We start from the raw sequence: 22,056 nt of genomic DNA on the forward strand, positions 1-22,056 counted from the left end.
TAAGTGGATGGGCTGCCTCTAAAGAGGCTTACAGTGAGGAGTTGCTTCATAAGGCGATTAGTCTTAGCTCCTAGGTGAGATCTGGTAGCTGATTCTTGAGCAATAGTGCTGGGGCAAAGCAGTATGTTAGAATAACCTGTTGGCTCCCTGATCTGCAAAGACATGGAAGAAGAGAGCTCAGCTGGGGGCTATAGAGTGACCAATAAAGTTATCCCTTCCTCATCAACTGTTAGTTGTTGCTTTTCTTCTGCCTTTCCTCAGCTGTTATCACAGTCTTGGTTTATTCCATCACAGCAAATATAAATACACATTTCTGTAAGAGGCATGCTGTGAAATAGCTCTTGACCTAAAACTTCATAGAAAAACTTTAATCTGTAGCTTTAACTGCTGTCTCTTGTACTGGTCTTTTACCCATTAGATACTTCTGTATTACATTTTGTTATACGTGCACTAAATATTGTTGAAGGCACCAGTCAACTAGACTTTCAATATGTTTTTAAGTCAAAATCTAATCAGTGATACTTCTTTTTTTCCACCGATGAAAATGAATAAAAAAGGCTATGGGAAGTAATACACAAAGTGCTGAAGGATATAAATAATCGTTGGTAGTAATTTTTTGTAGCCAGTGATGTTTATGATAGTTGTTTATGAAATTCATTACTTGAGGAGACGTAACTGTCCTATATACCATATACAGAGACCAGTAACACTATGAAATAGACTCTGAATAGAAAAGTAAAAATCATCACTCTTCACTTTTAAAGGCTAGACGAAACATTCATGTTGGTTAGAAAAATAAATAAGTTCAATAGATCACTCTTGGTTCTCTCTCTTGTGCAAAATATGTTTTATCAATATCAGTAAAGCATTAGTAAGACTTGTTCATTAAAGCACAACCAGATAATAGATTAATAATTAGCCTTTCTCATTTTCCCCTCCTCCCCCCAATCTGGTAGGAGTGAGCAAAGATCTCATATAGCAAATAAAACTTTCTCTGAAGTAAACCAGGGTTTTGAATTGAAAAAGCATTCTTTTTGTGCAGGAAATGTGACTCATAGATATTTATGAGGCTAGGAAAAGATTATTCTCTTCTGAATGATGAGGATGACTCTAGTTGCATAAAGGGACTTTTTTTGCACTGTGCTTCCACACTGGTTGGGAAGGGTAGTAGCAGGAATGTGAGCAGCGTTATTTTCTGTCTTGTGTTTCTGCAGTTTGGTACCACATAGCTATTTGTTTCCTCCTAGTTTATGTTGATTGTATTGGTTAGATGCAATAAAACTGAACTTACCACTCATAATAGAACAAAAGTGCTGTATTAACTCACTTTCTTCTCTTTTTTGGATAGCCATGGTCAGAGGGACACTGCACAAATTCTTCTGATGAGAGGAGCCAAATACTTACCAGACAAAAATGGCATTACTCCACTAGATCTTTGTGTACAGGTATTTATACCAATACTTTTTTTCCCTGTGAACTTCTATCAGTTACTACAATGTCAGTTGATTAGTGTTATCTTTTTTGTTTAAGGCTGAAGAAAGATGATAGTCCTTTGGTAAAACTGTATTGCAATTTTTTTTTTTTTTTTAAATTAAATTGCAAATAATGTTTTTGCAGGTTCCCAGTTGGTACTTGATGCAAAGGTCTTTAGTGGGGTATCATTAACATCTTTGAAGACTTTGCAGGATTGGAGATCACAAGAAACAAAGTTTGTGGAAATCTGTTTGACTAGAAAGTTTGGAATCTTTGGTCTGGTCTAATGGTAATAGATTCTGTTTAGGTGCTTGTGTGCTTAAATCTTAACAGGTAAGAGGTAAAGGCGTTCTGAAAGGAGTGAGTTTTATTACCTCAAATAATACGTTTTCTTTTCTCTCAAAGAGATACTATTTATAAAACAGAAACAAAACTTACATGGTGCTGCCTCTCTCAATTTTCAAAGGTATTCCAAATGCCATATCTGGATGATGAAAAAGAACGAAGCTGTAGGCATTTTCTACTGCTGTATGCTTTTGGCTTGATACAAAAGTATTGTTTATACTGCTTGTTAGTGTCTTTTTCTTTTTTGGGGGGGAATACTTCCATAGTTTTCTGAAGAATCAAATTAGGTTACTGCATAAATAGTATGTAGTGAAAGGAAGGAAGGTTTTGAAACCTTTGCTAGTAGTCAGAAGACTAGAAAACTATAAACTGGATTTTTTTTTTAAAAAAAGAAAAAAACAACAAAGCACGACACTTAATGAAAAATAAAGATAATGCACCTTTGTTAAAGTAACAGTTTTGAATTTGTTTATTTCTAGTCTTGATTATCCTGTAGTGTGCAAGGTAACTAATTATATGTTGATTCTGTGATTTTGTGCATCTGCATTTGTTTCCAAGGCTTAAGGAATTCTGACATTGCACTGTCCTGTAAAAATCTCTTAATGTGAGTGTGGCGTGAGAGTCAATTGTAGGTGTATCTGCTATCATATTCCTACTGGACAGGCTTATGCAGGAAAGAGATGGGAAACATGCAACTCATTTGAGAGGAAAGTCCTTGAAGATGTGTTAAGTTAAAGTTAAGGACTTTAAGTAAAGTCCTTAAATAAAGCTATTCTTAATGAGCAGGAAGTGCTTCTTCTGACCCAGAACACTTGGGCAGTAGATCCAATTGCACTTTAAGTGATCATTTTCTAAAGAGAAGATCTCGTGAAAATTGTGAGGTTTGTTTGAGGAGATCTCTTGCTCCTGCCTTCTATAACCCAGACCTTTATGTATGGCATCAGCAATGTATGGCATCAAAAATAAATGAGGTATATTTATTTGTGTCTGAAAATTGTTCAGAAGTACCAGGTCACTACACTGTCTCACTACTGTCTCTGCTATGAAGCTCAGAGTTAGTTTTTTGCTTCATTATGCCGTAATGACTTACCATTACCATAAAACCACATGAAGTCTGCTCAATTTTGAGGCTTCCTGCAGTGACAGACCTGTAAGAAAGTATAACAGTATGTACTTAATGGTACTATTCTTATTTTTTTTTTTGTGATCAGAGTTTCAAACATCTTCTTTAGTCTTTAGTTTTATGATCCCTAGGGAACTAGAGAGATGGGAACCACTTCATACATCAAGATTCTGTTTTTCTTTTTTTAAGCTGTGAGTAGTGACACCTGGTGTTTGCTGTTTTGTTGTGATGATAATAGTGTGTTCAAGATCATCCTGTCAAGACAAGCTTGTGATACTGAGTGAAAAGGGAGAAAATGTTTTCTTTCCTTTTATATCAATGATGTTATTATTTCTTTATGGGTTTGCTTTTCAGAGTAGATGCGTGCTTGTGGAAGAATGAGATTATAGATTCATATATTTCTTGTCAATGGGGTATAACTTTTCATTTGAAGAGCTGAAATTCATTAATTCTTGAGGATTATGGATGGTTTCAATTTTAATATTTAAGTTCTTGGCAACAGCAGCAATTTTATGAATCTGTTATCACTGAAGAGAGTTATAGACTGTCATGCGAAGAGAAAGATCCTCTGGAGTTACAGCATTTAATAAATTGCATCTTTCCACTGTAAAATTTGATGTGTATTCAGCTGCTATGTGCCGGCTTAAAAATGCAGCTCTATTAAGTAAAATTTGATACAAAGAAACCACAAATTCAAGCTCTGTTCTTTCCAAATAACGTTTTTCTCAAAAGGTTTTAGTTTAAGTTAATTTGAGCTGTTGATTTAGGGCACATGTGGAATCAAACTTATGTATTAATTTTGAAGTTAAATAACCTTTTCATGTATTTATCCTTTTTTTACTTTAGCAAATCAGATTTGTGTCTCATGAAACCTTTGGGGAAAGATTTATTTTGAAGGGTTGGTTTCTGGTTGTAATTAGGTGGGCTGGTGTCATCTGTGAGTAGTAGGAAAAGAAGGTCAATGTTGTATTGTGTTGAAATACTCTGGTAAGTTGCTCGGGAAGTACCGTTCAAGCTAACTTTGGTTTTTCAGGTAGGAAAGTGTTCCAAAACCATAAGAAATGGTGTAGGTATGTTTGAGTAGATGTACTGACAGAACTGGATTCTGTCTTCTCCTAGACTCTTAGTGATGTCTAATGTTGATGCATTATTGACTTTCAGTTTATTTTAGGACTGGATTTCTGCCTTCAGGTTTTCTTTAAATGTTTGTAATCCTCAGTAGGTTTTAATGCCTATAATAGTATAACCCCCAATTTTAATATTTCTATTTAATTAAATATGTTTTTTGAACAATTGCTTTTTAGGGTGGGTATGGAGAGACCTGTGAAGTCTTAATCCAGTACCATCCTCGACTTTTCCAGACAATAATTCAAATGACGCAGAATGAAGATCTACGGGAAAACATGGTAATACAGTATTAGGTGTTGTATAGCTACCAAACTGCCTGCGTTGTGGAGATGATATTGCTTAATAGGAGTATCCTGATTAGAAAAAACTATCAGCAATTGACCATTGATACAGTAATTGACTGCTATGTGTTCTCCCACCCTATGGAGAATTTATTGTCTTCACATAGTTTTAGACAAAAGACTTTGGGTTTAAATGTAGAATCCATTTTAATTTAGTCTCCTAACTTTGTGTATTTGGAAAAGTAGTCTAGAAAGTGTGAGAAATAAAGCAGAGTTGTTGCAAGCTTTGTTAGAGTGGTGCTGGTAAGAGCATTCCATATATGCAACTTCTTAGTGTGATGAAGCCTATTTTACTTCCTTTAGTAGTTACCTGCACATACCTGTTCCAGGATATGTCTCAAGCCTTGAATAGTCTAGGATTAACTGAACATTAAGAATGTGAGCGCTCACACATATGAAGTTGCCACATACAATTAGAGTGTAAAAAGACTGCAGCCACAATTTCATTTGGTTGATATTGCTATAGATGAAATTATTTCTAAGCTGTTCCTGAAAAAACACTGAAAAGTGTTTTTTCTATACCTTGTTTCTTTTATTATTGCTGTGGGGTAGTGCAATCTAAAGCAAGGAAAAAGCTAGCAAACTTTGTCTTGATTATATAGAGGGAAGGAAACATGAGATGACTTTTTCACTTCTAATCTAGCTAGCTTTTTTAATATACTGCTTGCTTGGAAATAGCTGCAAACAATCTTACAGACTGTAAGCTTTAAAAAAAATAGAAATGTTTAGTAAGGTATTGGCTGCCACTTCACTGAACTTGGCTTGCTAGATTTTTGAAGTTTTTATTGTTCTCAGTAATCCCATTACTTCCAATACAAGATTGAGGACCTATAAGTCCATATAGAAACTGTGTTTAAACTTCTTAGACAGGATTGAGTAAAATGATTCAGAGATGAAATTCTCAAAGCATATATTAGAAGCGTGGGTAGATGGTGTAGATGATTTCAAATAGAGGAGGAGGTTAAAGGATTACAGTTGTGGTATAAAAACGTCTGCAGAAAGGTAAATGACAAAGCACACTCATATATCACAGAAGTGAAGACAATAAGCAAGGAAAGTGGATGTTTTGTCTGAATAATGGTGTCAATGTGTGCAAAAGTCAGTTCTGAAAGAAAGTGCATGCAAAATATATTTGGTAGCTCATGGAAGAGCTGTATCTTATTGTAAAAAATGCAAGCATATTTTAAGTATGGTTTTCTGTGGCCAAGTCTGAGCTGTTCTGTCTAGAGACTTGGACAATAACTAGTTTATGCTATCTGAAAGTGGTGACATAAAGAGACTGGATGTATGTTAGAAGTCAGAACTGTCATTTTAAATGTTGGCAAACTGGAAAAATTATTGACAGGCTGCAGGGAGAAAGAACAGATTTCACTAGGGACAAGTATAGTGCTACTGTGCTTAGATAGGAACAATCAGAGTCCAAGCAGAAATACAGGAAGCTGCTGCCTGTTGATCAGCTCTGTAGAAAACGATCTGAAGTTCATTGCAGGTTACAAGTGCCTGTAAGACACTCAAACCAATCCTTCTGCAGTAGTTCTCATTGGCTATCTTAGTGGAAAAATTGTATCCACTTTTGGAGATGATGTTCAGAGAAAGATGAAGACCAGCTGGACAAAATCTGAAGAGTTTAATGAAAATCTCTCTTCATAGCATGCATTCTTTGCATTTATTATCATGCAAGGAGTGCATGCTATGAAAAGATCAGAAGAATTACAGTTACATAGCTTAAGTTTGGGATAGGAAGGAGCTTGGTGACCAAAATATGTCAAAGGCTGCTCAATAATTTTTTTTACAGAAAACAGTACAAATGTTTTGCCTTAGACATTTGTAGCTAGCGATGCAACTTAGCCCTGAGAAAAACTTTCACATAGTTAACAATAGACAAATTGTACAAGAAAACGTGCTGAAGCTGTAGGGACTCTAGACTTAAAGGGGTTTAGAAACCAACCAGGCAAATCGGACAAACTATTTTGGATCACAGATGTAATTAGTAGCTCCTGTCTTGGGGCAGGGTGTGAGGTTCCTTTTCATTTTACCCTTCTACAGTTCTGTGAGAAGGGTTACTGAACTTTCTGAAAGTGAGAGTGACAAAAGGGAAGCAGATGAGGAGACAGTAGGAAAGCATGATGAACAGTGTCACTGAAGAGTTAATTCCTCTGCCAAAAAATAGCCAGGAGAGAGAAAAGCATATTACAAAGGAATTGAAGACAGGACAGTATTTGCAACACCTGGGCTTTGTGAGACAGGTGATGATGGTACTAGCAAGAAAAAAGGGCAATTTTGTGAAGAGAGGGTAAACAAGTATTGATTTGCAGGTTATGACTTCTTCCCCAAAGGAGGCTATTTGGTGTCTTGAGCAAAAGTATAGTAGTGAAGAGCAAACTCTAGGATCCAGCGTTCATTTACACTTTCATAAACTAGAAGAGGAATGAACTGAAGAGAGAGGTAAAATATAAATTAGCTTTCAGAAGTTGCAATTGTATCCTCTTTGTTTTTCAGATGAAAATAAGTTGTTCTTAAGAATTAATAATAAATGGTTAAGCAATCTGCATTTATAGCGGTCATAATATTACATATCCTGTAGAGCATAAATAGACACTAGAATGTATACATTTTCAGTAAACTTAGTAAGTTGTAATGAAACGTTAACTGCAGTTAGATTAGACATTGGGAAGTGCAGAGGTACATACGTTATCACTTCTAGAAAATTACAGCTAGCTTGCATGGTAATAAACTAAATTAAATTTTGGTCTGACACTCCATGACTCTGTGCTTTTTTTTAACGACCCAGTTGCGGCAAGTTCTGGAACATCTGTCTCAGCAGAGTGAGAGCCAGTATCTTAAAATCCTGACAAGTCTTGCTGAAGTTGCTACAACAAATGGTCATAAATTGCTTAGGTAAGTATGAGAGGATCATAAATTGATTGATAAGCTTCCAGGTAGTTAGTGCCACTTAATAGTTTTAATAATCGAAACCATCTGATGTTGAGCACATGCTGGAATAGATGGATCTCAAATCTGATTCTGTATGACAGGATCCGATTAGATCACTGCCTTCACAAGGATTTCAGGAGAGAAAATTGGTGTCCTCCTTATATAGCTGCTAGCACCTAGAAGATTGAGTTGCAGAGAAGTGTTTTTGATTAGTTTGACATGGGTATGTCAGCTCTAGGAAGGGAAGCTTTTTAGCCATCTGTCAATCATTACTTCCCAGCTCCCCTCCTTTTTTCTTCCACATCTTTATATTCTCCACGCTTTCCTAATGCCTGAGAAGATTTTTTTTCTAGATATTTATATCATGTTTGCTGTTTCTAATTGTCTTCTGTGGTTACTGATATATGTGTAGGAGCATCTGTATTGCACTAGACCAAAAATTGTGTCTAACTGTGCTGTCTCAGCAGTGCAATCACCAGTTACTTGGAAAAGCACATAAAATAGGAAAGAATATTTTCCTAGTATACATTCCTAATTCTTAGGGTATCTGCTTGAGGGAGTTTGTGCAAAACATATCATCTATAATGTGCTGGAAATCCAGTCACATTTTTCCGTTTTCAGTAGCCAGCAGAATTGACTCTAACCTCTATGCTTTACTAGAAGCCAAGGAATTATTTTCTGAAAGAGCTCAAGAGCATGAAAACGTGAATCCCATTTTGTTGCTGCAAAGATAACTTTTAAAGAACTTTAGCTGTTGTTGGGCCTCAGGGTGTAACCAGCTTAACCTACTGTAGCACATTCCTTTTGTCTCCAAATTTCATTAGAGCCAATAGATCTCCAATACGTAAACTATGATAAAGTGCAAAACCATTCTGCAGGAAGGGGTTTCAGACTTGCTTTGTATGTGGGTGTTAGCAGAAGTCATAACAGCTCGATTAGGTCATATGAGGCAATGTTTGTTTCTATTTTAGTATCTTCAAAGATAAATAAACCAATTATTTTGTGTTTAATTTATTACTGTTATTGCTCCTTTATATTGAGCAATGTTCTCTCAGTATGGCTGTAGAATCAGACTGTAGGAACAGCCTGTTCTGTGTCTGAATGTGACCTGGTACATACACCTGTACTTGCTGAGTGTGGGTTGTCTAGCTCAGACAGAAGACAAATTAGAAGCTTTGCATTGCATTGGATGGGCATTGGTTTGGAGATGCCTCTACTTAGGGTGTGTTGAGGGCTTTTACTGGTCCACTTCTGTTTGGTTCATTGTCACAAGGGATATGGAATCCTTTTCTTCTTCTGTTACAAGATGTGGTTTTGAAAACTACACCTCTGGTTGTTCTAATTCTGTTGTGTGTCAGAGGCTTCAATCTCTGCTCCAGCTAAGTACTTCTCAGTTGTTCTTGCGTTAACATAAAATCATAGAATGGCTCAGGTTGGAAAGGACCTCAGAGATCATCATCAGAATGAGGCTGAAGGTAGTACTTGATGCATATACACAGCTGGAGGCCTGGGCCTCTTTCCTCTCTTTCCTGTCCAGCACATAGTATGTGAAATGCACTCCCTACATTTAAACCTCTGACAGTGTTACTGTTGTATGGCTGAGCTAGTATCAGCAGAGTGTTAGTTTTCTGGGTGTTAACAAGAAATAATTGTAATGTGACATGATTTCGTCTTGCTGGTGAAGGGCTTAGTGAAATGGTTGCTAATAGGTTAGTAAACACTTCAGTAAACTATTAAAAGCACTTTTTTTTTCTATTTATGAGTCCTCTTCCCAGAGAACAGGGAAATTTTCAACATTTGCTGATGATAAACCTGAATTCAAATGTTTATTATTTTTTTTTCCCAATACTTAGTTTCTTAACTTCCTGTATTCATAGATTCTTTTGGACTGTAAGGAAAGATTTTCCAAACTTGTTTGAAGCTGTGAGCAGAGCTTCTGATAATATAATTAAGGCCCGCTCATCAGAAAACTTACATTACCTAATTAAAAATTAAACTTTCCTATTCTTTCCTATTAATTTAGTAATGAATATCCAAATTCTTTTGTATATTAGCTGTGTTTGTATATTAGCAGCTGTGTGGGTATGTATATACCCGCACACATATATATGTGGGTATATATATATACCCATTTATTTTAATATCTCTCTGGCAGTCATTTAAAATGTGGAATTTGGTGCTGTAAACGTCTTTTTTTTTTTCCCATGCCATAGGGAGAGTGAAGTCATGATAAAGGTACTGTGGTGTTACAGTTGTCCTAGGGACTGTTCAGCAACACTATGCATAACTAATCTAATGTTAAAAATCTGTAATGCCATCTAAACTTAAGGACACTACATTAGGTGTTTTTTTTTTTTTTTTTTTTTTTTTTTTTTTTTTTTAGATCTTAGTAGCTTCTGCAAATGTGCCTGAGGACTGAGGAAAGAGCTTTATTCAGAAGTACAATTAGTTGATTGTCTTTAGGTAGATTGAAACCAGCTGTATTTCACATTTGTTAATTACCACATTAGTAATTGCATCAGAGTTGTACAGCATCCTCTAAGTTGTCTGTCTTCTGGTTTGTAGTGATCTTGTAGTTAGAAAATTTGCATATAAATCATGAGTACTTTAAATAGAGAATTGAATATATACCCCTTTATGAATATCATGTGTATAACAGAATCACAGAATGGTTTGGGTTGGAAAGGACCTTAAAGATCATCTAGTTCCAACCCCCCTGGCATGGGCAGGGACACTTCCCACCAGAGCAGGTTGCCCAAAGCTTTTGATACAGCCCAGGACATAGCATGCATTCTGGGCTGCAAGTGGACCTTTCTGGCTCATGTCAAGTTTTTCATCAACCAACACCCCAAGTCCTTTGCCTCAGAGCTGCTCTCAGAACTGCGTAGAGTTGAGTAGAAGTTTTAATTTTTTGCAGGTTTTATTATGTGTTCAGGATTGAAGAATTCTTACCTCGTGGGATTTAAAGAAAACTAAGATGAATTTGAGAATGTTTTGCCTGTGCATGAACTCATGAATATCTCAGATTTTACACTGTATGTGTGGTAAAGGAATTCTCACAGATTTCATTGTTGGCCAGTTCAGCTAATAAGGCATAAAACTTCTAATCTATTTTTAAAATTAGAAATATAAGATACTCTTAAATAACGTCTTCTAGGTCATTTGTTTTTCTTTGAGTAAAGCAGCAACATCTTTATCATCCTGACCCCTTATCTGATTAAGGTAGTTAATGGGTGTTTAGGATAGTAGTTAGATCAGGATGGGCTGTGGCAGCGTATCTGAGTAATCAGTACAATTTATCATTGCATGCAGTCTTTTCTGAATTGAAAAATGTTTTCAACTGGATATCCCTATTTGTTTCATGTATTGAGATCCTTACTGTAGTAAGCTGAATTTCTTAACAGTGGCTCATAAGCAGTGTACATATGCATAAAAACAAGTAAAATATTTTGCAAGATCTGGAATTCGGTGGTCTTATTTAACTTTGAGTTAAAATTTTGAGTAGATGTTCATACAATTATAGTGCTTGTATTTGGTTTTGGGGGCTGGTTTAGGTTGTAAAAGTTCAAATTTAATGGGGTTTAAATAATAGTTTTTTTTTTTTTTTTTTTTTTTTTTCCAACATGTGTATTAGACCCTAACATTAGATTGCTTACTCCTTAATATACTAGGTTGTTTCATCTAGGAACAGAAACTTAAATATTCCATTTTTTCCCCCAGCTTGTCAAGTAATTATGAAGCTCAAATGAAGAGTCTCTTAAGGATCGTGAGGATATTTTGCCATGTCTTTCGCATTGGCCCATCCTCTCCCAGTAATGGAAATGACATGGGCTACAATGGAAATAAAACTCCGAGAAGTCAGGTGTTCAAGGTCAGAAAAGTATATGATGTTGTTAGGAAGATAGACGTTAAAGAGATGAATTTCACAAAGCATGCATTCATTAATCAGACATCTCATGAACAGGAAGTAAGTTTGGTTGATGTCCCTACCCCTTCTTAAGTTAAGCCTGCCTCTTTCCTTCTCTTTAGTTATATTTTCCATTGGATTCATGTAACCGTTGATGCACATTTCATCTTACGATTTCTTTTTATTTCTTGTTTAATTTTCATGTTTATTATATGGTAAAGGTTTAGTTGCTCAGCTGCTTTTCGTAAGATTTTTAAAAGTTGTAGTATTTTATTTAAGAATGTAGTAATCTTAGAATGTGATAATATTAAGCAATATAACATATTATTGTAACTTCAAAATGCTATTTATTGGTAGTTCTTATCATTCAGTTTTATCCAGCTTCACAAAATAGATTGAAATAATTCTTAATCTGTTTTTCTCACTGATTGTGATTTTTTTCAAGTTACTCTTGATTTTATTACTATATGCTTTAAAATGTGCTAGCTTACTATTACCCTCGCAAGATTCTTGTTTTGTAGCTGCTTTCAAACATGTGCTTTAGGCTTTAGTCATTTAGACATTTAATTTCTGAAGGTTGTTTATAAATTTAGATGCCAGTTCTTATATAGTTCATATAGGTTGGACTAGGTGATCTTGGAGTTCTCTTCCAACTTAAATGATTCTGTGGTTCTTAGCTTACACAATAACAATTTTCCTTAACCTTTGCATTTCTTTCAGGGTGTTCTGAAAAGGGTATTTTGAAATTAATGCAGTTATTTGGTGGTCTGTTGTGTTTATCAGATTATTTCTAATGATTTTTAAATCAGAGCTGTATGGATAGGTTCATGAAAGATGATGCTCTAATTCCAGCTGTGTTTAGTTAAGTAGCTCAATTTTTGTTTAAACTTCTTCCCTTGGAAAGAAGGATGAAAATGTGGTACTGGTGATTCCTTTTTCCTTTTGGGAGAAAGGAGAACTCCACACTGTATCTCTGGATTATTGTGTTGGTAAATATTACAATGGTACTTGAAGACCTGGAAGTTGTATGCCTTCATTGGTTCTAGTATTTGCATGTGTGACATGCAGGTCAGTGAAACAGAGATACTTTTCTGTGTGCGTGTGGTTGTTTTTGCTTGAATCTAGGCTGTCTAACTGCTAAGCATAATCTGCTAAAGAAGCCATAGAGGTTGCTGACCCGAACCAGAAGTTAAATCTATTTAAACAAAAGTCGGTGCAGAACTTAAAAAATTAAACTTAAGATCTATGTTGAAAATTGTAAAGGGAAGCAATTTTAAATTGGAATTTACTGTTAATTTTAGGATTCATTTGAGGGATGTATGACGTAGACAATCTCAATTTTGATAGTTTTTATGGTGAGAAAACAAGTCTTTCAGACTGCTGGTTCATGTCTCATGTAAGCTTTTCCATCAGTACTTTCCAGAGCACAAGAAAGTTAGACAGGTCACCACCCTCTTTCTTTAAATGCTGTTTATTTGAACAAGTAAAGACCTGCAGGTTTTGCTTTGCTTTATTGGATAGGATGCTGATCTGTTGCTCAATACTGCCTCATTTCAAGAGTGATTGAGATAGAGAAACTTTATTTGAAGGGGTTGTTAAGGTAGCAGTGCCAGGGGTTCTCTGTTCTGGTACCTGTGTCAGATATGCAGAGGAACATTAGTCAGGCCTTACTGGCTTTTTTTTCTTTTTTTTTCTTCTGAACATACTTAGTTTAGGTCCAAACAGATCTGTACCTGATGACTTTTAAAGATGTCCTTCAGAACTCCTTTTAAAAAGCAAAAATGTATTTTATCTGGTATAAGAAATGAAGAAAACTTTTTCTCACTCTTTTTTAATGCTATGTCTTTTGTATTAGGATACTGTTTGAACATACTTTGCAGCATGTCAGAAATCCCTAGTAAGTTTGCCACCTGTCGTACTAATTTTATGTGATTTCTTTTTGGGGAGAGTTGTCACTATAATCTAGAGTAGGATGGATTGAAAAAGTGAATATATCTTGATCGAGGCTATGGAGGAATGTTATTACTTGACAAGAACAAGAAAATCATAGGGCCTCTTTGCTTTACTGAAGTTCCCCACATGTAATTCACTATGGGCCTGCTTAATTCAGGCCTATCCAAATGCTTTAAAGTGGAAATCCTGAAGACACAGTACTGTACTGATCTTGCAAGAAACAAAATAGTACTTGAAGTTAGATGCCCAATCTTGAAACAAGCTACTGCTAACTCAGGTGAAGTTCTACCAGAGGGAAACTTTATGAATAGTAATTTTGACAGGGTTTGCATTTGTTACTTTTTAATGTACCACTCTTCTAATTTATGTTCAGTATGGTATATTAGGGAAAATTACTGGAAAATCTCTCTAGTTGAACAAAATTGTAAAGCCTATATCACTTTTCCCTCATTTCAGATAGCATTCATTTCTAGAACTGAATTTTCTGCTGTCACTCTGCTGCACAGTCACTTCATGGATTAGTGATCTCCTGCTTCTTGTATCTTAGAAATCTAACTGTCACCTGGCCAGAGATGTTGCTCCAATGTAGCAGATGGATTATGGACTTGACTTCTAGTGTCTTGCTTGCTTTTTAGATGGGTAACAAGGAAGGAAGGCATTGCATAGCTAAATCCTTGAATTTGAGGTATGCAGCTACAAAAGCTTGGTGCTTGATTAGACAGATTCAGGTGTGTAATTCCAGGTAAAATTTTCTGAAGAATGAGATATGAAAGTTGAAAATCGACTAGAGGTTTGTGTTTAATATGCACTTCATGGTAGGAATCAACTGAAAATGCTGATTCGTAGTTTTGAAAAAAAATATGTTGCTAATGATTTGAATATATCTATATTACACTTGATAAGTTTTGATCATAGATACTAAAATAAAATGGTGACAGTCAGGGATATGAAGGTCATGGGAAATACTTAGACAGGAATGCTTTATGTCTTGAAGTTAGACTAGAAAAAAAAAAGGAAACGTTGAAGTTGCTATGCTTGACTAAACCACTGAATGAGTTTGTGATCAGAATCAGTGAAAAACTAATTTTGAAAAAAAAAGAGTTGCAAGTTTTGAAAGGCATACTAAGTCTGTAGGAAAATTAGCAATAAAGGCTGGGATATCAGCAGAAAAACAGTGACAGGGTTGGAAGAAGAAAATACATTCTGGAGAAGTGGAATACTCTAGTAGAAAACTACCTAGTTTCTCTACCTGGTTGTCATTCATTAAGAACAGCTGTATTTTCATTCTTTCATATATTCAGTGAATCTTATTTTCCCTTGGAAAATAAAGGAAATTCTTCTGTGTTATGTCTTGCAGTGAAGGTCTGCCAGATAGGTCTAAGACAGAAGCCAACTTGATCTTGTATGGCAGGTGTTTATGTAGAAAATGGTACCTATGCTGGAGGTATTCAAATCATCACCTAGATTAACAGGAGGTCACTAGGAGTACAAGGAGAAGTTAGTCTGTTACGGTATTTAGAGCAAAACCTACTAGTCTTGGAGATCAGGCTGACTTTCTTTCCTCAAATTTCTTACTGGAGAAAATGGAAGCATTAGAATTTTTTAACAGTAAATTTCAACACAGCTTTTATGGGAAGTCATTTATTGTGTACTGAAAACATCTGGTTCGTTATTGGGTATACTGATAATGCTCCAAATACTTATGTTTCTCTATGCTGCAAATAGCTCTTACTTTTAAAGGCAGGTTTACAAGTTGAGAAGATGTTTTTCAATACCTGATAAGTCCTTAAATTCTTTCATTGGTGAAAAATGTTGATGCAGCAGTAATATATGAAAAAGGGGATGTGTTAATGATCACTTTTGCTTTTGAAATGCTATTGAAGACTTCAGTCACTGGTCTTCCTGTACTCAAAATGTGCACTTGTGAAATGTCCCCTTAAGCATTGTTAAGGAGCAGCACAGTCAGTCCTCATGGTTTCTGAAATGCTTATAAGAAAGCCACAGGTCTTGCAGTCCTTCCTCTTGTCTGTAGTAGCTCTGCACCTGATAGCAAATGTGTAACAATGCAGTTGTGCTAGGTTTTGATTATATTGGTTATAAGATGGTGGTAGTGGGTAAGGAGTGACTTTGTTCAAATGAAAGGCATAACTTTAAAAATGGCTCTGAGATTCTACTAATACTTCTTTCTATTTCATAAAGCTATGTATTAGTCATCCCCAAACCTGAGACATCTGGGATGCTATCAGAAAGAGCTGTATGATCTAATGCTATGCATAAAGCACAACTTAGTAGATGTGTGCATGAGTCTGAATCTCAGGGGCTTTGTCTAGGGTTTGCTCCATCTACCTTGTGCCTTGTGGGGTGAACTTTTTTGACCAGAACCTTAAAAACAAACAAAAAAAAACACCTGATAAACTCTTACTCTAAAACTAAAGGTGTGTATTACTATCTCTCCCTGAATGCAACTGTCTGTCAGTAGTGTGCTGTGTAACAACAGCGGGGCCAAACCGTGTTAAGCAGTTCCATGTTTCACCCTTCCTAAATTATTTTACCTTTACCTCATCTCTACCTTGTTTTCAGTGTATATGAAATTTTCTCTTTGTGCTCTGTGGCTACAAGTAATGATTTTTTAATGAATATTTGAGTCTTATCTCTAACTTGACTTCCGAAGTATCATTTAAAGATTTTAAATGTGCCTGATATTTATTTGCCTTAAAATTAATGATGTCTTAATTGTCTTAACTAATGTGAACATGCTCTTTTTGTCTTTTTTTTTTTTTTTTTTTTTGCACGTATTTATTGCAGCCGCTGGAACTGCTCTGGCACTCTTTGGATGAATGGCTAGTTCTTATAGCCACAGAGCTGATGAAAAACAAAAGGGACTCTGCCAACATTACTTCTATTTTGCTGAAGCAGAAAGGACCAGATCACCAGGATGCTACTCCTACTCCTTCCTTTGCCACTTCAGGAACTGAGAGCACAAAAGAGCTATCCACTGACACAGGGGACTCGAAAACATATGAAGTTGCCGGGAAGCAGGAAGCTTGTGCTGATTGCCAGGATGTTATCTCCATGACAGCAAACAGGCTAAGTGCTGTCATTCAAGCATTTTATATGTGCTGCTCCTGTCAGATGCCCCAGGGGTAAGGAAGATCCTGTTTGTTAACTAAACAGTTACAATTTTAGAATCAGATATACTTTCTTGGAAGAACGTTCGTGCTGACCAGATGATATTAATGGCACTCAAAGATGTACTTCCTAATGCATTTGCTAGCACTATTACTATTTATTTTTTTTCTTCTGCTTTAATGGCACCAAACAGCACAGCAAATTTTGCATAGTGCTGCTACCTGTGGAAGTAACTGCGTTGGAGCAGGATATACATTAAATGTCTAATAGCTCTTTTGAATCATGTGGGATACGTGCAGGAAATGTAATAGTGGTCACTTGAAATTGAGCTGTTTCTGCTATTGGTTCTTAACATGAAAATATCCTTAAGTTTAATGGGATTATCCGACAACAGCCATCATTGAGCTCAGAAAAAATGCAGATTATCATTGTATATGAAAATGACAGCTGAGTCAGGACTCATTTGGATATATTGCCAAGAAGTTTATAATAATAAGCCCTTCATCTCAAAGTAACACTGGCTTGGAATTCCACTTGGCAGACGTTATTTTGTGTGGCGCAAATATTACAGCTTATGTACGTTTGATGCCATCAGCGTCTGGTTTAAAAGGAAAAAAAAAAGTAGTGTCTACTGTAGCTGAGGTCTTAGTCTGTCCAGGTTAGTTAGGGATTATATTTGTCAAGTGAATGAAAACATCCTTTGACCCTCTTGAGTGGAGGATTAGGAAAGTGTGGAGGTGTGATCAGCTACCTGAGGAATCTTGAAGTGAGGTTCCTGCTACATGACAACTCCTGGTTATTGCCTGCCACTGAAAGGATTTTTTTTCTCTGCCACATGTAGTGAAATAAAAATTTTCAAAACAGCCAGTACTGCCTGTCTGGTGCATGCTCTCCCATGGGCATTCTGGAAGATGCTCTGGGAATGTGCACGTTCAACGAACAGCGCAGTACTTTGACTTCTAATTTTACTCCACCTTAAATAAAAAAACTGCTTGTAAGCTGTTTTTGTTGATATCTCTATCAAACCTTACTAAGATAGAATGCCAATAAAGGCTTATATATGACAGCCAAATGAAAAGCAGAAATGTTTATAGAAGTGAATTTTCCCCCTTGATTTATCTGTTTATACAAAGATTAAATTTGAGGCTGTCTTCCTGTACCCTGCTGACTTGCTAATGGGTCTTGCCCACTGGTTCTGTCCCTCTGTGTGCTTTATGCTCAGATAAAGGAAAAAAAAAAACACATGAATGCTATGTAGGCTTAATTGAGAGTTTTTATCATAAAAGCCAGGAGAGTGAGAACTGTTTCAGTGACTGGTAACAGGGAGGACTCCTTGGGATGCAGGAAAGTAAGGTAGAGCACACCAAAATTCTGGGTTTCTTTAGGGCTTTTCAGAACTTTGTAGAGAAGTGTAGAAGTGTGAGAATTATTCTGCTCTACTGAAGTTTTCATAGTAATAGAACTAAATGGCACAACACTGCAAGTCATTCCTGCTGTCATCTTCAAATAACTTTAGAAATTCCAACAAATGACATTTTCAGATAGAAAATGGCTCTATTGTTAGGTTCAAGTGTCTTGTTTTAATGGAGGAGAATAAACAGAGCCCATAGTTTTCCATTGTTCTTAATATTCATACAATAAAGAAGACATTTCATGCTTAAATGGAAAATTAGCTGGCTGATGAGTTACGGAGTGTAAACAGAGGGTTAGCACTTGAGCTTTGAAAGCATTAGAAACATTAAGGTTATTTTCTTGTTATGATTGCTTTGCTGGTGCTATTGAATCTAGGCATTCTTCGTCACTATACTGAAAAGCAATGTTTTCAGCATCAAACCCTGAGAATGCATGCAAAGTTTTTCCTCTTTGTAAATTGCATCTCAACCATAAATAGCCATACAAGCTGTTAGAGAGAGTCCATGTCCTTTCAGGGAAGACCACTCTCTTAGTTGTTCAATACTTTCAGGCCGTCTCTCAGACCAGAAGTGGTGTCTTTAAAATGTTCGTACTCTGTCTCTGCCTGGAAGATTTTCTTTACTTGTTTCTTTGGAGTTAGGGGAGAGATGTGCTGAGTTTTGGTTTTTCATAACAAAATAAGGAAGAAAAGGAAAAGAGCTCTTTTTTTTAATACAAAAGAGCTGCTCATTTTATCTTAATTGATGTGTGGAACAGAGTTATTTTCAGACTTTTTGGTGTAGTCATTTTTTTATAACTTGTGGAGCTCTAATAATTTTTCAGAGGTTTTCTAGGATTGTTGTCTTGTACTTTTTAAAGTGCCATGTTTCACAACCTTTTTAGGCACTGGATGGATTGAGAGGGTTTTAGCATTGGTTGCAAGTATTTGTTAGCTCGTGCACACACTAAAGGACCCAATTAAGTATTACTTTCTTTCTGAAAAGCACAGAACACAGATGTAAACAAATGGTGTAAAATTTGCAACCAAGTTCTTCAAACATAGGAGGAAAAAATAAACTCCCATACTAGCGTACAAGAGGCTTGCATGGCAAGCAATTTTATTCCTTTAAGAAACCATTAAACTCCACCTTGCCCCAAATTATTAATGAGTTCACTGTAATTTTATTTCTTCGTGGCTCTTCTCCTCACTTACTGCAATTACAAGGTGTGTGGTGGGAGTTTTACCCAATGAACAAGAATATAGAACCATGTATAATGTATATTGTGCATATAATATTAGTCCTTCCATATATATTTCGATACAACATTTCCACAGTTGGAAAACTGTGCATCTCCATTGCTTTGAACTTTTTTTGGTCATGTATTTAGTAACAAAGTTATTTGGCAGGTTGCTTGATTGTCTTGATCATTGGTATTTTTGCCTTTTCCATTGGTTTGTTATAAAATCTTAATGCTGCTGAGTATTTAATTTAATGATTGACTGGTTAAAAACCATCAGTTTTTATTTGCATAGCATTTTATTAAAAAGGAGAATGGAACAGTGTATGTACTTGAAATTCTCTTCAATTTCCCAATCAGAAGTATCTTATGATTTTCTTTGAACAGGATGACATCGCCTCGCTTTATAGAATTTGTTTGTAAGCACGATGATGTCCTTAAGTGTTTTGTTAACCGGTAAGTTTCAAGTAATGGGGAGGTTTTTTTTTTTGTGTGTGTTCAAAGTAGTTCAAACTTTTCTTATGAGTTGTATTTTTAGGTTATTGTGACATTTGTACCATATGCAGTCTAATGGTCCTGCCAGATTTGAGGGAAAGTATGTTAATGATTTAGAGTCCAGGCATACGTGAATTCTGCTGCATATGTAAGCAAACCTTCTGTAAGATTTAGTGAGATTTCATGAACAAAACTTCTTTCACAGAGCAACAGAATAATTTCCATATCAAATTATTTCCTCTTCTTTGTTCCAAATAAAGTCTTCTCTTTCAAGGCAGATGAAAACTTCAATTCTTCCTCATACATGTTATACATAATGACTCCTTAGAGGAGTCACCATCTTAGCACACTTGGCTGTTCTCAGTTTCTCAGGGACTACCCAGTTTATAACCTTGTCTTCTATTTGGAGAGCTGCTTGTATCCTCCATGTGCAAAGGAGGAGGTAGTACAAGTCATTTGGAAAAAGAAAACATTACAAGATAGTCTGTTGGAACTGTTCTATAGGTCTAATTGCATTGTCTGTTCATGTAGACTTAATGTATCATGAAGCATTATTATTAGATCTCTGACTAATAGGCTTCTAACCTAAGGTATTTTTCTTTCAGAAATCCCAAAATAATTTTTGATCACTTTCATTTCCTTCTTGAGTGTCCTGAACTAATGTCCAGATTTATGCACATCATAAAGGCTCAGGTAAACGTCAAGAGATGTTTAGTTACAACTTCTGTGAATATAAAGAGAGTAGTTTGGTTTAAAAACAAACAAATCTATTTGGGGAGGATGGAAGAACAAAATGTGGCCTCCAGTGCTTCTGAATTTGGGGTGCTGAAAGATCAGATTAAACAGGTGTGGGGCATCCAGACTTCTCTACTTTGAATTCTTTAAAATTCATGTGTAAGTTCATTTTAGATTACCAGTGTTAAATATGTCTCAAAAGTCCAATGTATATATAAATTTCACAATAGAAAGTTCACTTAATTTACATCTAATAAATTGAGCTTTAACATGCTCTGGTTTCTTTAAGTGACTTACATTTTGAGACAAACCACAGGATGAGTACACCATTATTAGTTGATTATGCCATAATTAATTAGTGGCAGCTCCTTCAGTGAAACATCATGTAGTAATGTTGCACTTCATCCTGTTTCATTGGTTAATTGTGGGTGAGTGGGGTGCCTTTTTTGTTGTTTGTTTTTGAAAGTAAAATAATGATGTACTGATAACCGAAATTCACTTTTTGGTTTAATGTAGGAAATGTGGGACAGTTTTGTTGCCTTTTTCTTAGGGGTTACATAGTCTGACAGCTACTTCTGTATAGCTGATGGTCCAGTCTTTCTGCATCCCAGATTTCAGCAAGCACTTGAGAGCAAGTCTAGTCCTTTCCTCTTCCCAAAATACTGTATGGCTTGTTAAGGTAGTACTGAGCAACTCTGCACATCTCAAAATGCATCAGTGGTGTGTATAACCATTTTCGCAGAATCACAGGATGGCTGAGGTGGGAAAGAGCCTCTGGAGGCCATCTGGTTCAACCCCCTGCTCAAGCAGGAACACGCAGAGCTGCTTGCCCAGGACCGTGTCTAGGTGGTTTTTGAGCATCTCCATAGCCTCCCTGGGCAATCTGTACCAGTGCTCTGTCACTCATGCAGCAAAAAGTGCTTCCTGATGTGTAGAAGGAATGGTGTTTTCTAGCTGTGTTTAGGAATTATCTAGTTGAATACATCTGTGTAATGTGGTTTACTTCTTGTTTTGTAGCCATTTAAAGATCGCTGTGAATGGTTTTATGAACATCTGCATTCGGGGCAACCAGATTCGGACATGGTGCACAGGCCTGTCAATGAAAATGACATCCTTCTGGTTCACAGAGGTATTGTGCTAGAAACTGAATAGCGTCTATTAGAAAATGCAGAAATACATTGCAATAAAATTAATTAAGACATAAAATTAATTGGTTCTTTGTATTCAGATTCTATTTTTAGGAGTAGCTGTGAAGTTGTCTCTAAAGCAAATTGTGCAAAACTAAAGCAAGGGATTGCTGTGCGATTTCATGGAGAAGAAGGCATGGTAGGTAAAATGTCCTGGTTTTCATTTATCACTATATATGGAAATACTAATTCTGTTTTTCATGAATATTGTTTTGAATTAAATCCAAATGTAAAATAACTTCTATGTTTTACTAAGAAATGTGGTAACCTAGCTTAACTACCCGGTGGAAGTTCTAGGTACTAATATATTTTATTTTTTTTGACATGCAGGGACAGGGTGTGGTGCGTGAGTGGTTTGACATTTTATCCAGTGAAATAGTTAACCCAGATTATGCCTTATTTACCCAGTCAGCTGATGGTATGTCTCTCTTTTTTTTTTTTCTCTGATTTTAGAGCATCTTTCATGAAAGCATCTTAATAATCTGAGACTCACTTAATTGATTGCAGGATGTAAGATTGCTACTTTTAAAAAAGTGAGACTGACGGAATTGTTTTCATATGTAGAGAAGTAATCTGTTCAACATATGTTTTCATAAATACAAATGATTTTTAATTTGAAGATTCCATAATTTTGTTCCTCTTTCATAAGAGGACAGTGAGTTGTTAGTTTTAATG

At 35.9% G+C, this 22,056-nt stretch overlaps 1 protein-coding gene across 3 annotated transcripts in view; it reads left to right on the forward strand.

Moving 5' to 3' along the window:
- Positions 1-22,056, forward strand: part of HACE1 (HECT domain and ankyrin repeat containing E3 ubiquitin protein ligase 1) — a 50,781-nt gene that overhangs the window by 11,697 nt on the left and 17,028 nt on the right. For 2 of the 3 annotated variants that reach the window (XM_035321838.1, XM_035321841.1), the window contains 10 exons: positions 1,349-1,445; positions 4,246-4,347; positions 7,202-7,308; positions 11,065-11,311; positions 16,010-16,347; positions 19,352-19,420; positions 20,065-20,152; positions 21,212-21,323; positions 21,423-21,520; positions 21,712-21,799. In XM_035321838.1, coding sequence (XP_035177729.1) covers positions 1,349-1,445; positions 4,246-4,347; positions 7,202-7,308; positions 11,065-11,311; positions 16,010-16,347; positions 19,352-19,420; positions 20,065-20,152; positions 21,212-21,323; positions 21,423-21,520; positions 21,712-21,799 — 1,346 coding nt within the window. The remainder of the gene's footprint in view (positions 1-1,348; positions 1,446-4,245; positions 4,348-7,201; positions 7,309-11,064; positions 11,312-16,009; positions 16,348-19,351; positions 19,421-20,064; positions 20,153-21,211; positions 21,324-21,422; positions 21,521-21,711; positions 21,800-22,056) is intronic. The other variant, XM_035321839.1, reaches the window with a different exon arrangement.

This window comes from Oxyura jamaicensis, chromosome 3 (genome assembly GCF_011077185.1).
Source record: "Oxyura jamaicensis isolate SHBP4307 breed ruddy duck chromosome 3, BPBGC_Ojam_1.0, whole genome shotgun sequence".
Taxonomy (NCBI): Eukaryota; Metazoa; Chordata; class Aves; order Anseriformes; family Anatidae; genus Oxyura; species Oxyura jamaicensis.